General features: G+C 41.4%; 1 protein-coding gene across 2 annotated transcripts in view; it reads left to right on the top strand.

The window, feature by feature from the left end:
* CNN3 (calponin 3, acidic) overlaps positions 1-16,847 on the top strand; it is a 40,621-nt gene extending 23,774 nt beyond the window's left edge. Inside the window, exons 2-7 of one of the 2 annotated variants that reach the window (XM_011940020.1) lie at positions 10,405-10,526; positions 10,741-10,807; positions 11,671-11,808; positions 12,139-12,255; positions 14,278-14,424; positions 15,719-16,847. In XM_011940020.1, coding sequence (XP_011795410.1) covers positions 10,405-10,526; positions 10,741-10,807; positions 11,671-11,808; positions 12,139-12,255; positions 14,278-14,424; positions 15,719-16,060 — 933 coding nt within the window. In that variant the 3' untranslated portion in view covers positions 16,061-16,847. The remainder of the gene's footprint in view (positions 1-10,404; positions 10,527-10,740; positions 10,808-11,670; positions 11,809-12,138; positions 12,256-14,277; positions 14,425-15,718) is intronic. The other variant, XM_011940021.1, reaches the window with a different exon arrangement.
* The last annotated feature ends 75 nt before the right edge of the window (positions 16,848-16,922 follow it).

Here is a 16,922-nt window from a genome sequence, read left to right as displayed (position 1 = left end):
CGGGTTCACGCCATTCTCCTGCCTCAGCCTCCCGAGTAACTGGGACTACAGGCGCCCGCCACCTCGCCCAGCTAGTTTTTTGTATTTTTTTTAGTAGAGACGGAGTTTCACCGTGTTAGCCAGGATGGTCTCGATCCCCTGACCTCATGATCCGCCCGTCTCGGCCTCCCAAAGTGCTGGGACTACAGGCTTGAGCCACCGCGCCCGGCCTGTATTTGGTTTTTCTAATCCTTTCACCACCTAGTTTACTCCTTCTAGTAACTGATGCCAGCTTATCATTGTCACCTTTCAGAATGCATCACTCAGAATTGATCATAGTATTGCTACAGATATGGTTTAACCTACCAGAGTACACTGGGATTGTTAATTGACTTCCCTTGATTACAAAGCTTTAGCTCCTTCTGTTTTAACCAACAGAATCACTTGGCGAGGTAGACAAGGTAACTCTGTGTAGAAGAAAGATTCTGATCCTTGCTTCATCAAATTGACTTTTCCTGTCTATAAAGTATGGTGGTGATCACTCTGGGAGGTTTTATGGCTCACATGAACTCCCATGCGCACCCGTTTTTTATAAATAATGCTTTCCTTGGTTACCTCATGGGGCTGTTTTGATTTAAACAAATAAGCAATACTATTTTATAAAGAATTGTATAACTATGCAGACCAAGATAGTGTTGGCTTTTTAACTCACTCAACTCACTGAGTAAGCATTACTAGTTCTAAAACTTTGGGGCAGGAGTTTACATAGATTTTGAATAAACTGTGTATTAATGTAAGAAAGAGCCTTCTGATTTCCAGTTTCCTTAATAAGTATGCCCAGTAGTTTCCAAATCATTAATGACCAAAACAGAAGAGAACACATCTAAATGCAAACATTGAGGTACACATCACCACGAGTTTCTTCTGCCATGACATAATCAGCACAGTGGGCATGGTGTTCCTTCTGACTGTACCCTACTTCAAGGGTTACTAAACTGGACTTCAGGAGTGCCCTAGACATAAGGAACTTTTATCAGAAAGTAATGCAGTTATATCCCTAGTGGGCCATCTAAGATTACCAGATTGGCAGATTAAGGAGATGTGATGCCCGTAAAAGGCAGTGACATTCAAATGCAGATGCCTTTCCGAAACAAGATAGATATTTAAATCTTAGGCATTTCCCTAGCTGGTAGTCCTGTCAGTGGGTGAAAAAGCATGGATTGAGTGCCTACTATGTATCAGGCATGGGCATGAGGGGTACTAAAACGAACAAGAGCCTGTCGTCCCCTCAAGGAGGGGACATGGGCAGGTGTTCTTGGACATGCCTTGTGTGTCCATGCAGCCTTGGTGATGGCTGCCCTTCCCCCTGAGTGCTTGCACACTGTCTCCCCAGGAGTCCACTCTAGGAAGGGCACCTGCCAGGCTCTTCAGCCGGTAATAGATCCTTGCCCTCTGGGTGGGGATGGGGCGGGAGCAGGCTTCTCTCTAGGTTCCTGTTACTACCGTTTGCCAAAGCTTCTCTCATAGTGAGCTGCTTGATATGCACTTCTTTGTTACTTGTTGTTTCTGAGTCTAGATTCTTCTGAGAATCCAGTGTCTATACTTGTTCCCTCCTTGTTTAGATTTGAACTTTCCAGAAATCCACTTTAAACTATGTGTGTTCTAAGCTTTACGGTCTAAAGGTCATTTTCTAGACAGAGAAGACAAAATTAACATTCTGTTTGCTCTGCATCTTTCTACTGTTTGTTATACTCTTTGCTTTAGGCACTGGACCAGCTCCTCTTTAATTTTATTTATGTGTGTGTGTGTGTGTGTGTGTATATATATATATATATATATATATATATAAAACTTTTTTTTTTTTTGAGACCGAGTTTCACTCTTGTTGCCCAAGCTGGAGTGTAGTGGCATGATCTCGGCTCACTGCAAAAACCTCCGCCTCCCAGGCGCAAGCGATTCTCCTGCCTCAGTAGCTCAGGCTACTGATTCTCCTGCCTCAGGCGCTACGGGCGTGTGCCATCATGCCCAGCTAATTTTTTGTATTTTTAGTAGAAACGGGGTTTCACCGTGTTAGCCAGGCTGATCTCGAACTCCTGACCTCAGGTGATCCATCTGCCTTGGCCTCCCAAAGTGCTGGGATTACAGGCGTGAGCCACTGCGCCTGGCTTATTTATATTTTTTTGAGACAGGGTCTCCATCTGTTGCTCAGGCTGGAGTGTAGTAGCACGATCGCAGCTCACTGCAGCCTTGACCTCCCAGGCTTAGGTGATCCTCCCACCTCAGCCTCCCAAATTGCTGGGACCACAGGTGTGTGCCATAGTGAGACAGGGTCTCACTATGTTGCCCAGGCTAGTCTCAAACTCCTGGACTCAAGTGATCCTCCAGTGTTGGTCTCCCAAATTGCTGGTGTGACCCACTACACCCATCCTAGTTATTTTTAAAGCTTTAATTTCTTGTCAGTCTCACAGTATTTGTATATTGAGTCATAATGTTTTTGTATGTACCTGATTATAGACATTTGGAGGGAAAAAATTTGTGCTGGTTGGTGCCATATGCTGATACCTTGATCTGAAGATACAGTTGGACCTCTGAGAGGAGGACCTGGCTTTAAAATGCTCCTGGACTTACTCCTGTTTACCTGGGGCGAGCATGATTTTCTACAGCTTTCAAATGTCTAGTTCTTCCACATCAAATCTTGAGCATGTTCATACCATGGAATGAGTCTTAGGTTCTGTGGTGACCTCAAGAAGGGCATGCATTCTATCTTGACATCACTGTCCCAAATGTAAAATGTTTTTATCTAGAAATCCAACTCCTATCCCCCATAAGATACGTGCCTGATTTTGTAAAATAGTCCCTTTATCTTTTTTGTCAGCAACAATCTGAAAAAGAATGAGAATTTGGGATGCAAACACATTCTAAGCAGAGAGAAGAGCTTTAGCAAAGACAGAGAGGCAGAAACCAGCCTCAGGAAGAGTGGTAAAGGGAGTGGACAGCGGTGAAGGCTGGCACCCCAGGTGAGCCTGTCTGCAGTGGGATTTTCTTTGCTATTGCAAACAATGGACTGAACAAGTTGCATTGGGGTTTGGTTAATAGAACGCTCCGTACCTCGAGCTGATAAAATTGGAGGGCATACATGCTGATGTGTGTCAGGTATTGCAGTGGGTTCCGTTCCTTTTGAACAGGCTTCATCCTCACAGTGGCCCTGGAAGGAAAGAGTCTACCCACAAGAAATAGGGTGACCTGGGTTCATTTACTTACCGAGGTCACACTGGAATTGGGAACACAGAGTTTTGAAGTTTGACTTGAAAGTGTGTGATCTTCAGTACATGTTTCTATTCATTGACTTAGGGCAGATAAAAAATGTTGAAGCCTGTGCATTGTCCTTGTATGAGATACCAAGAATGGCAAGTGATAGTGAGAAGGAAGGAGAGGAGGAATCTTAATATTTGAGATGGAAATCTATTTTGTTCCTATTTTAGGACCGAAGTAGCCCCCATTGTTCTCTATTTTAAACACCCCATTTTATATATATTTTTGTGAACTCTTTAACACACCTTATTTAATATTTGCCTCTTTCTGCTAGAATGTAAGCTTTTAGGACAGGGACTTTGCCTTTGAACTGTGCCTAGTATGAACTAGCCATTTAGATGAAGGACAGAAAGAAGGATTAATGGAGAAAGAAGACAAAAGAAGAATCTAAGGAACACAGGGAACACTTGAAAAACAGAAGCTAATGTTGAATACGAATTTACTTAGAGAGTTTGGAGTAATGCAGGATTATTCTAGTGGCTCAAAACAGGGAGCCTAGTGAGAGGTCAGACACAACTGAAATTAGGGAGACTGTTGTAATCACCAGGGACAGTAATCTGGAATTGTCTGCTTCCAGGTTTGAACAAGCTCTGTGATGATAATACATCATGAGAAGGAATCCATGTGAAAAACAAGCAGTCTTCACTCTTCAGTAGATTCTAGAATGTCCTGGGTGTAAGGGGGGCATCAGACAGTTCTTGTACATGAATATCATCACTCTACCTCGTGGCAGGTGCGCCCCCACCTTTTTTCCAAATTGCACTTCAGCTGAATGCTCTCAGTGTACACCAAGAAGTACCATTCAACAGCGCAGGAATCGAGCTTTTGGGTCAGCTGTGGAGGTGCTTTTTGGAGCTAGGTCTCCCTTTACTCTGTCTCCCTTTCTGAGGGTTCTGAGGGGGAAGCTTCTGAAATCTCAGAGCCAAGGAGGGGCATGGCTGTTTCCCAGCAGCTGGTAGGCTTGTATCTGCTCTGGTGTCTCCCTTCACTGGTAGCACGCATAGGCCCTTGGGGTTGTGTTTCTGAAGGCAGTCTTAGTCCAGAGCTCTTGGATATATGATTAATAGTGATATGTGATACATGTGCATGTGGGCTGGAAGAAAAATTGGCTGAAGTATAGGCCCTTCCTTCTGGGAATGGAGTGTGATTTGGGGGAGAGACACTTGTACATATTAGTGTATCTCAGTGTTTCTTAACCTTGTTTTCATGATCACTTTCTCCAAGAGTTGTTTTAGACACTGTTCCTAGTTACCTCTATCCCCTGCCTGATTTAGTACAAAGGAGTAAGATTTTGTCGGGTAGGGTTGAGCTTTGGAGAGTCCTAAGTTTTTGTATTGTCTAAGATTTTTTTCATCATCTACCACAAGAAGCACTTTTCACCCCTTTGGGACCCTGCCACCCCTGTTGAGAATGCATGTGCTACATACTTGTGTATCATTTATTTATATTTGTTTTAAAGACAGAGTCTCACTCTGCCACCCAGGCTGTAGCGCAGTGACATGATAATCAGTTACTGCATCCTGAACTCCTGACTTCAAGCAGTCCTCCTGCCTTGGCCTCCTCCCAAAGTGCTGGGATTACAGGCATGAGCCACCCACCTGGCCTAATTTTTTTTTTTTTTTTAATAGAGACAGGGTCTCCCTATATTGCCCTGGCTGGTCTCAAACTCCTGGACTCAAGGGGTCCTCCTGCCTCAGCCACCCAAAGTGCCAGGATTACAGTTGCGAGCCACTATGCCTGGCCTGGCCTAACTTAAAACAATTATTATTTTAGAATTGACTGGGCGTGGTGGCTCATGCCTGTAATCCCAGCACTTTGGGAGGCTGAGGTGGGCAGATCACCTGAAGGTCAGGAGTTCAAGACCAGCCTGACCAACATGGCGAAACCCTGTCTCTACTAAAAATACAAAAATTAGCTGGGCATAGTGTGGGCACCTGTAATCCCAACTCCTCAGGAGGTTGAGGCAGGAGAATCGCTTGAACCCGGGAGGCAGAGGTTGCAGTGAGCCGAGATCGCGCCATGGCACTCCAGCCTGGGTGACAGAGCGAGACCTGTTTCTTAAAAAAACAAACAAACAACAACAACAACACACCAATTAGTATTTTAGAATTATAAAAGAAAGTGAGGGCTAAAGAAAGGTCATGAAAAAAGAAAGGACTGACCTGCATTTGAACTGAAGGGTGACTCCACACGGGTGCTCTTAGCTGTCCTGAGGATAGAGCCGAGGGAAGCTCTAAGGGCTGAAGCCGCCACCGCCACCACCACGGGATGAACCCTGGACTCAGGCACAGGAAGATGAAGAAGAGCACGTGAAGTTGTCGGAGGAGCCAGAGCAGAGCAGGTCGAGCGCTGAATGCAGGGAGAAGGATCAGCTGTACCCGATGCCCCGGGAGGCTTTTTTCTTGGTCTTCATTTTCTTCACATGTTGATTGTATCTGGCAAGAGCGATGTTGGAGAGCTTTGGGGAGGAGCCTTCAGCAGATGTGCCCAGACAGGATTCTCATCGGCCCCTGGATCATTTGCATGTGCGCCTTGATGCCAAGAAGGCTGCCAGGCACTCCTTGGAGAATTTGTGCGTGTTTAAGAAAGGAAGGGCGGGCATATAAAGAGAGGGGCTGCTGTGGATTTGAAAGAGCCAGGCAGAAAGTCTGTGAAAGCAGCTCGGGAAGGCCAAGAAAATAAATCTTGAAGAAGAATAAAGAAAGGATATTTATCAACAACTTGGAAGAGTAATTTTTATTTATTTATTTTTTATTTTTGAGATGGAGTTTTGTTCTATTGCCCAGGCTGGAGTGCAGTGGTGCGATCTCCGCTCACTGCAAGCTCCGCCTCCTGGGTTCACGCCATTCTCCTGCCTCAACCTCCCGAGAAGCTGGGACTACAGGTGCCCGCCACCACGTCCGGCTAATTTTTTGTATTTTGAGTAGAGACGGGTTTTCACCGTGTTAGCCAGGACGGTCTTCTCGATCTCCTGACCTCAAGATCCCCCCTGCGTCGCCCTCCCAAAATGCTGGGATTACAGGCGTGAGCTACCGCGCCTGGCCAGGAAGAGTAATTTTTAAGTAAATTAGAGTGAAATTTCCATGAAGTATTAATGAGGTAAGTTTACGCAATAATTTTAAGCTAACTTTCTTTTGTTGAGAGAAAGAAAATATAAGTGGTTTTCTGCCAAATGTTCAGAAATTGAAGCTTTTTAGATGAAAATAGTAAATCATTTTTATTGGCCAAAGATTACTTTTTAAAATTGCTCTCAGTTCCTTGATTTTAAAAGATAATGCTGTTTAGCTGGCCTGACTGCATGAAGCTCACTTACTAGAAACATATTCGCGGTATTTGGATAGAAGAATCCCATTGCTCCTTTACTGAAAGGAAACCCTTAGCCCAAACCAACAGTTATTTGATGTGGCTGCATTCCTAGTTTTAATTTTTAATGGATCATATGGGGCTTTGAGTTTTGCATACATGTACTTCACGAATTTCTTTTGTGCACATGGTCATATGTTAAGTCTCAAGGACAGCATCGCCTGTCCAGAGCTCCCCCCTACAACCACTCATTGGCAGAGCCAGGATTTGAACTGAGGTCCATCTGACTCCAGTGCTTGATTTTTCTATCTCATCACTTCCTTGACCAGAACTGTCAACAGAGAAGATGAAAACTTCTTACTGGAATCTACTAAGATATTTCAAGTTAGGTCTGTAATCACTTCGTGGTTTGGGGCATGGCACCAAATCTGTTGGACACATTTTTAACAAAGGACACATAAATATGCTTTTAATGTTTTTCTGCTTAAATAATAATTGGTGTCATTTGGTATGAAAATCACCATCACCATCCTGTGAAATACCCTAAACTACTCTAACATAATTTTTCTCTACATTTGAAGAAACAAGAGAAAATACTTCTTCAGTTTTTTATTATTTGACAAAATTGTGTAGACAGCTGAGAGTAGGAAAGGACCTAGTACAGTCATCCAGTTCAGACTTCCTCTTGGATCAAGAGCAGTTAGAGAAACTAACCCAGGGCCTATAGCAAAGATAGATGGAGCCAGGCGTGGCGCCAAGGCAGAACTCCTCTCACCCTAGTATATTATGTTTTTCTTCAGATTGATCAAAATATATCTCCTAGTTGAGAACGCCTTCACTTTTGGGAAAAAAAAGTCACCTTACAATTAGAATGTGCTTTCCATAGTTAATGCTTGAGGAGTACTTTTCTCCTTTTCTTCTTTGCCTGTCCCCTTTCATACCACCACCTCCAATTTATAAAGCGAGAATTTTTTTCTAGCCACCCAGAACAAGACCCCAGTGTGAAAATATAGTCAGGACTTTAAAAAATGTGTCTACCGGCTGGACACAGTGGCTCACGCCTTTAATCTCAGCACTTTGGGAGGTCGAGGCAGGCGGATCACCTGAGGTAAGGAGTTCGAGAACAGCCTGACCAACATGGTGAAACCCTGTCTCTACTAAAAATACGAAAATTAGCCGGGCGTGGTGGTGTGTGCCTATAATCCCAGCTACTCGGGAGGCTGAGGTAGGAGAATTGCTTGAACCCGGGAGGTGGAGGTTGCAGTACGGCCGAGTTCACGCCACTGCACTCCAGCCTGGGCGACAGAGCAAGACTCCATCTCAAAAATAATAAAATAAAAATGTGTCTACCAATTTAATATTTGCTTTTATTTTCTAAAAGTGCCATAAAACATGGATTTATTTGATGTGTTGGAGGAGATATATTATCCTAGAATATTTATCTGAGGTATAACAGGAGTAATGGAGGCTGGGGGTGGTGGCTCATGCCTGTAATCTCAGCACTTTGGGAGGCTGATGCGGGAGGATCACGTGAGACCAAGAGTTTGAGAGTAGCCTGGGAACAAATTGTATTTAAGACTGTCTTTTATAAACTAACCTCCAGGCCATGCTTGATCCATGAAACATTGCACAGTTAGTCGTCTTAATATGAGAATATAAACTTACTGGATTTTCATTTGTAATTCTGGGTAAATAAATCCACAGTTTAAATCAGTTATCCATTATTCTGTCAAAGCTGTAGAGCCATTTCTCCAACTTGGGTAAAGGGTGCAAAGGATCAAGAACTGCCATCTCCCTAATGCCACCGTAATTTAGTGAAATCATTTGCCCTCTCTCAGTCAAAGCAGAAGCTTCATGCTTTGGCATGGCGGGGAGGGGAAGAGAGTCCCTGAAAACAGCCCAGGAGTGGTCTGATTATGTGCCAGGGCATCCCTCAGGCTCAGGTGCACAGTGAGCCTTCAAGAGGGGGACCTGGAATGTAGACCTTTCCACTTACTTGACCTGGAAAACAGGATGTATTTCCTGCCTTGAGAAGTTAAAGGCTGTTGTGCCTTTTGATAGACACAAAAAGGAACTGTGATCAAGTGTGACACTTGGAGTCGGTGTTTTTTAAGACTCAGCGTTGGTTTTCACTGTTGGGTGACTTACAGGTAAGCTGGCCAGGTTCGTAAATGTCTGTCCTGATCCTGGTGGTCAGGCTCCCTCTCTTGGAAAGGACCTGAATGCAGCCCGCAGTCCTGTATGCTCTGGCACTAGGAACCTGGGGCATTTCCCACAGTTGTGCTTGTTTCCTCCATGAGTGGTGTAGACTGGAACTTGCGGGACCTCTTTGTGACTAAAATGTCAAGATGTCATTTCATTTCTTGCCGTGATTAACCCTCCCTATGTCTTATGGACACAGCAGACATTTCTACCTTCATTCCCATTTCCAACAATGTAATTGATTCCCAAGCTTATGATCTCTATCTCCTGGGCATTTCCTATGTATACTTGGCATTTTCACCTGTGCTGAATGAGAAGACAAATGATACTGGATCTTTCCTTCTTCCCAGCTGTGGGTTATTTTTTTGGTGGTGGGGCAGGAGACAGGGTCTCACTCTGTTGCCCAGGCTGGAGTGCGGTGACGTGATCATGGCTCACTGTAGGCTTGATCTCGTGGGCTCAAGTGTCATCTTCCTACCTTGGCCTTCCAAGTCACCGGGATGACAGGTATGCACCATCAAGCCCAGATGAATTTTTTATTTTTAGTAGAGACGATGTCTCTCAGTGGTGCTCAGGCTAGTCTCGAACTCCTGAGCTCCAGAGATCCACCCAGCTCAGTCCCCAAATGCTGAGATTACAGGTGTGAGCCACTGCGCCTGCCTGAGCTGTGTTCTCCATAACCCTGATTGACCAACCCCTTTAAGGGGACTCCAGGACACGGAATAGCTTAAGAACTTGGGCATGTGATTTTTTTCACAATATTTTGCTTATATTTTATTTTTTCAATTATTTTAAATTGAGGTCTGTGGTCTTATTAAAAAGGGATCTTTCAAAACTTATGTTTAGTAGTTTTACCATGTATAATAGCATAGCATTTGTGTTGGTAAGTTGGCCTTTATTTTTGAATTCTGCAAGTAAAAAGTTAAACTTTCTTTTTGTTTTATCAGATGTTTGGGTGTCAGGTTCAGTTCTAGATACTAAGAATCTGAACTAGCTGCTTTTCCTTCCTGTAAGAAGTCTAATAGAATAGAGACTACATAAACAGAATTTAAATATTGTACAGTAATTAGTACTGAGGAAAGTGTGTATGTGTGTATTTAGTATGTAGTATGTATTTGGCTGAACAGAAGGCAAATACCAGAACTTCCCAGTCAACAAAACTATTGGAAGTTATGTATTGGCGAGGTGTGAGATACTCTGTAAAATAACTGCATGTGTCAGAATCCTCTCCCCTTCTTTTTTTGGAATACGGTGATTAATGACTTAAACTTTAAAGTTGGAGTGCCATATTGTAACATACCATAAATCCTTGTCACTTCCTGTGGATCATGAAGGGAAATCTGATGTGTCTTGATGGATGTTCTCTCCTTGTCAGTCCCAGCCTCTCCATGTGCTGTTCAAAATTTTGTATGACACTGTCTTCACCAAAAATTTGTTATTAGTTACTGAAGTTGTAACGGTTAAGTTTGCCATTGAGCTCTATTGAGTGTCATTTGCTGCACTTCACAGCTGTGGTCTTAATGGATAGTGAAAGCAGAGCACGTTGTGAGTCGGCAGTTTCTGGTGCTTTCGTGAAATTCTTCTAAAGTGAGTTAACTTGTATTTCAGATTGCTTCCAAGTATGATCATCAAGCAGAAGAAGATCTTCGCAATTGGATAGAAGAGGTGACAGGCATGAGCATTGGCACCAACTTCCAGCTGGGCTTAAAGGATGGCATCATCCTCTGCGAGTGAGTTACAGCCCTCCAGAGTCTGTTTCCGCTCTTCCAGTTCTTTCCATGGCCTTCTCTCTTACTCTCCTTCTCAGCCCAGGGTGTCAGACCTTGATATTCTACAGATATATTTAATGCTTTCCCTTACTGATGTTAAAGGAGCAACTTGATATTTCAGTCCTTGTTTTTGTGTGACTAGTAAATAAGATGTCTCTCATATTTTTCTTTTCAGACTTATAAACAAGCTACAGCCAGGCTCAGTGAAGAAGGTCAACGAGTCCTCACTGAACTGGCCTCAGGTAACAGCCAAACCAACCACCTCTGGTTCTAGTTGGTTGCATTTTATGTAGTGAAAACTTGATTTCAGGTTTGGTTTTTTGGTTTTGTGTTTTTTTTTTTTTAAACTTTTTGATTACAGTTTTTACATAGATGTAGCAGAAATTTGTGCATATTTAATTTTTTGCCCTTTTTTAATGGTTCCATAATTACTTATTGAACTAGTTCTGTAATTATTATGTTTAGCTTAGAAGTTTTCCTTTATTTAGTCTGTGTACATTCAGAAAGGACTTGACACAGCTTACACAGAGAAATGCAACCCAGATCTTAAGGATAAGGGAAAAAACAAGGCATTCTACATAACTAACAGTGGACTGCAGAACACTGTATCAGACATAACCTTAGTTCATGAATGTGTATGAGTAAGGAAAATGGGATACTTACTGGTCTTGAACGTGTGTTTTCAGATATGAGAGAATGAGTATTTAGTAACCACAAATTTATTCTGAAACTAAAATGAAAACACGTAATGAATTATTTATTAGTATGAGTAATTATATGCCTTTTGACAAATAAAATTCCAGGCCTGGATAGCTCTGATACAGAATCCTTTTAAAATATATAAGGAAGCTCTTGCCCACAAGAACTGAAAACACATAACTGCTGAAAAATATGAAGACCATGATGTGCCCCACAGTGAGAGGCACACTCTCTTCTTGCGCTTTCCTGTTCCAGAGAGAGCCGTGCTTAGCATGCGTTTGGTTGAATCCTTGTCAAACAGCTTTCTGGGCGGCATCTTATAACTAGTTAGGAAGACTTAGAATTCTTAGAAATTATGAATGTCAATATTTAGCTCCAGAAGTTATAAAACTCTTCTTCTTTATAGTTGGAGAATATTGGCAACTTTATTAAAGCTATTCAGGCTTATGGTATGAAGCCACATGACATATTCGAAGCAAATGACCTTTTTGAGAATGGAAACATGACCCAGGTTCAGACTACTCTGGTGGCTCTAGCAGGTCTGGTACGTACATGTCTTTAATGGCTGGTTAACAGATTCCCACCACGTTGGTGATGAATTGCATCATTGCTGTTTCATGGGGGTTCAGACCAGGTGGGGCCTGTCTCTTCTGTAATTATTAGCTTTGTGGAAAGGCTGCTGACATCAGCTGCCTCGTACTAGATAGCTTACTTAGAACAGTCACATTTCAAATGATGCAGTATATCAATGAACAGCCTGAAATATTTTTTATCTGTAGTTTGGGCCCCTTCGTCTATGACCATATCATTTCTTTGTTGTTCCTTCTGTGAAACTCTGTTGGCCTTTTCAGTTAGTGTGCATGTTTCTGTCTAGGCTAAAACAAAAGGATTCCATACAACCATTGACATTGGAGTTAAGTATGCAGAAAAACAAACAAGACGTTTTGATGAAGGAAAATTAAAAGCTGGCCAAAGTGTAATTGGTCTGCAGGTAAGTAATGTGGTGTTGCTTATTCAGTTACTTATTCAATATGATTAATCCTCACCATGCAACATATTAAGCCTCTCCTAAGTGAAGAATAGATGGAAGTACTGTAGTACTTGGGGGGTGGGTATAGTTTATACAATTTATATCTATTTAAAGCCCATAAGACAATGATAATTTTTAGAGGAAACCTCAGATATGCCACCTAACTTGACAGTTATTTCCCCAGGAAATGAAAATTTTTAATTGAATTATATTGTCTATTTTTTTAAAGAAAAATGCACTTTTAAATTTTTTTATTTTATCTTTTTTTGTTGTTGAGACAGAGTCTCGCTCTGTCGCCCAGGCTGGGGTGCAGTGGCGTAATCTCGGCTCGCTGCAACCTCCACCTCCTGGGTTTGAGCGATTCTCCTGCCTCAGCCTCCCAAGTAGCTGGGATTATAGGCACAAGCCATTATGCCCGGCTAAGTTTTGTATTTTTGGTAGAGATAGGGTTTCACCATGTTGGCCAGGCTGGTCTTGAACTCCTGACCTCAGGTGATCTGCCCGCCTTGGCCTCCCAAAGTGCTGAGATTACAGGCATGAGCTACCACACCCAGCCAGAAATGTACTTCATAAATTCCTTAATGTTATTGACCAAATGAGGCAATTTTACACAACCTTAGTGCCAAAGTCACTTATTTACAGTACCAAATCATGATATAGCAGACAAGCCCTGTTAGAATGTGTCAGTTTAAATTCTTCTGAAATACATAGTTATGTTTTCCTTCTCTTCGTTGTTCCCCTGGAGAGTGTCATGGAAACGCCATTGCTAACGCCCTAAATGCTGTTGGCTTTACTCTCCAAAAGCCACTGGCCTGCTGGACACAGTGCCCCTTTCTGGACTGAGTCTATGCAAGTTAGATTTGTTTTTGCACAGTACAAAATTGTATCAGTGGCGAGAAACTGGAAACCTGTATTTCAGAATAATAGTCAGTTGGTTGAATTACAACTCCATAAAAGCAAAGTGTAATGTAAAATGTTACACTAGAGTTTGAAAAGATAGGTTATGGGGAAAAAAATCAGATCATCAAATACTGTGGTCAGCATGGAGTTTTAAAATTAAAACTGCACATGTTTTCATATGTATTTGTATATGTGTATGTGCATCTGTAGATATATACAAAGACACGTAGGTTAAAAAGCTAAAAGGATAGTCACAAATGTTGACAGTGAATGGATGGTGGGATCACAATGATTTTTTCCCCCTCCTTTTTGCTTATATATGTTTTCTGAATTTTCTTCAATGAACAGATTTTATATTTAGTAATAAAGATTTTCTTTCATCTTATTTTTAAAGAAAAAAGATCCAACATCAGAAAAGTGTCCCTAACCAGTGGAACAGGGTGTAATGGTTGGTCCTGAAGCCATACTGTTCTCAGTGGGGAAGAAAAGTTAATTCTGTTTCCCTGAACTTTGCTGAGTTTAGATTCCTTATTCCACCTTTCTCCAGCTCTGTCCAAGGACATGGGAGTTGCAGGAATAAAATGTGGTTCCTTTCTGGCGAAAATGTTGGTGATTTTGAAACTTAAAGAAGTCCTTGTCAAGCTCCCAGAGAAAACAGCTGGCATTTGCTTTCACATTTTATGTAAAACATTCCTGGAGTGGAACAGCATATTGCTTGGCCTAGGATTGCTTCTGTTTAAATAACCAAAGCTGGTACCTCTTAATTTGGTTATCTGGGGAAACAGTAGCAGAGGAAATTATTCTGCCACTGTAATGACTTTTAGTGTGTCAGTCCACCTGTTAAAGTGTGTTTAATTATGCTATGTATGAGGTTTTATCTATAGTGAATTTCTTTAAAATTTTCTTTTGAAAGTTAGCACTTGAAATTTGTTTGTAAACACATGGAAGAGTTGGCTGGAGCCACAGCTCAGTAACTTGTCAGTTCTGCCCCTTCTGTCTTTTTAGTAGCATGGAAAGTTTTGTTTGTGTTGTGTATATTGTTGACATCTGATAATTTGTGCAATTTTACTTTTAACTTAAAAGATGGGAACCAACAAATGTGCCAGCCAGGCAGGTATGACAGCTTATGGGACTAGGAGGCACCTTTATGACCCCAAAATGCAAACTGACAAACCTTTTGACCAGACCACAATTAGTCTGCAGATGGGCACCAATAAAGGAGCCAGCCAGGTAAGCAATACCTTTTTCTTTTTGTACAAGAGTACACTTACCTTATTCTTATTATCTAGAAGTTTAAAGTAGGTATTTTTTGTATAGTTTATTTAGAGTATATTCCTTCAGGAATGTGGACTTTGCTGGAAAAGCAAAAAATCAAAAGACCTTTTCGATAGCAGCAAAAGCACGATGTGTCTCGTGGTTTTTGCTGGCAGTTAGAACAGCTGGCCTTCTTTCTACCCAGCCAGCAGAAAAAAAGATATGTTTATTACAGTGTTCCTGCTCCAAAATCCAAGTAAAATATTGCTCATTTAAATGCTGACTTTTTTTTTTTTTTTAAAGAACCCTTAATTAATAGGTAAAATTATCTGGTGTTCCACTAAGAAGGATTTAACTAGCATTCCTATTAGATGTGTCGATATAAGGAGATGGAAATGCAACGTGATGAAAATGCCAGTACACCACATCCAAGATAGAAATATTTCCTTGTTAAAAATAGATCACCAGCACCTCAGAAGGAAGTTCCAACAACCATTTGAGAACAGACAGGTCTCACATCCAACATCAGCTGGGATGGGGCTTAGAAAACATGTTCGTAGTGAGTCCAAGGGAGATTGATCACTTTGCCCTTATGGAACACACCCTGCCAGGTGTGGCATTATGTCTCTCATAGCTGCCACTCACGTGTGCTTTTCTACCCGCTCGGAACCTGGAAGTGTGTGCCTGATGTAAGTAGAGATGAAGTATGAGTTACTGTACTCTGAAAAAGAGGGGAGTGAGTGGCTGTGAAGTGGCTGGCTCTTCTGCATCTCAGCCTTTTGAAAAGACTCAAGTCCTTAAGATCTGCTCAACATAGTTTTTGTTGAATATATTATAAACTTCTGAAATGGGTAAACCGGATAATGTATGTGGTCCTCATGGGCATTCACATGGAACTTTGTGGTGTGGAAGCATTATGATTTCACATTCTTTATGTCTCATCCTCACTTAAATCCAGATAAGTAGTAATGTCTCCATTTTGCAATTTGAGAAACCTAAAGCTAAATTTACTTGTTTGAGGCCACATAGTAATTTTATAGCAGAGCAAGGACTTTGAAGAAAGGTCTCACCTAGCTCAAAAGCTAATGAATATTGCTTCCTGGAAGTGATTCAGTATCAGGATATTTTGGTTAAGCTAACTTTACCCCTGAACCAAATGAAAGTTCATGTACTGCTGTTCATATTCAGTGTGAATTCTATAATCTATAAATTATTCACAAGAGTAGATTCTAGCTGCCGTTTTAACTTTTATACTATGTTCTAATACCAGGCAGGGATGTTAGCACCAGGTACCAGAAGAGACATCTATGATCAGAAGCTAACATTACAGCCGGTGGACAACTCGACAATTTCCCTACAGATGGGTACCAACAAAGTTGCTTCCCAGAAAGGAATGAGTGTGTATGGGCTTGGGCGGCAAGTATATGATCCCAAATACTGTGCTGCTCCTACAGAACCTGTCATTCACAACGGAAGCCAAGGAACAGGAACAAATGGTTCGGAAATCAGTGATAGTGATTATCAGGCAGAATACCCCGATGAGTATCATGGCGAGTACCAGGATGACTACCCCAGAGATTACCAATATAGCGACCAAGGCATTGATTATTAGATCCACACAGAAGGAGCTCAGTATTTAGTCCATTGTTTTTATTCAGTGAGAACCAAGCTAGCCTTGAGTAATTTTTATCTTGTCTTCCTAAAACACTATTAAGCTTATTGTACTTTTAAGAAAAATTGCCTTACATACATTCCTTTTTCCTTTTTCTGCCTCTTCCCTCAATAGTTGCCTTTTAGTGCTGTAATAGTTAAATCCTACAGCATAATCAATAACTCGCATATGAAGTAAAAAGGAATACTGTGAAAGGGGAGTACTCTCGTACAGCCAGTTCTTGTATGCAAAAATCTATGCATTTTTACAATCTTATATTAAACTGGTATTTTCAAATAATAGGAAACTATTTTTTTTTTTTTTTTACAGTTTAGTATATCTGGTTTCTACATGGAAGACTAAACTCATGCTTATTGCTAAATGTGGTCTTTGCCAACTAAATTTAAGATGCAGCGTTTTAGAAATTTACATATCAATGTTTCTACAGTATTGTTTGCTAATTTTTAAATAAAGTCATGATCAGTGTGCACTTGTGATTATATGTGTACTCATTCTCTTACCTAGCGGACAAGATCTTTTCAGAGTGGTGTTTCTAGAGGAGCATGTACAAAAGTGGCCTGTGGACATTTAGGCCTGGGTGATGCATTTGCTCTTCCTGTTCGTGCCAATGTATCAATGTAGAGTTGCTCTGTTTTCTTCAACTGTATTTATTGCTGCATTTCTCAGCATAAACTTATCCCATTGTATTTTTTATAAATAAATATTTTGTTTTGAACATTCATATGAACCACAGGCTGATTATTTTCTGGCTAGCTTCTAGATAGGTAGGGTCAGATTTTTTTTTTTTTTAAGTACCTTTTTC

The sequence above is a fragment of the Colobus angolensis genome, unplaced genomic scaffold (genome assembly GCF_000951035.1).
Source record: "Colobus angolensis palliatus isolate OR3802 unplaced genomic scaffold, Cang.pa_1.0 Scaffold186, whole genome shotgun sequence".
Classification (NCBI taxonomy): Eukaryota; Metazoa; Chordata; class Mammalia; order Primates; family Cercopithecidae; genus Colobus; species Colobus angolensis.
Note: the sequence above shows the minus strand (reverse complement) of the source record. Positions and strands in the feature narration are given on the sequence as shown.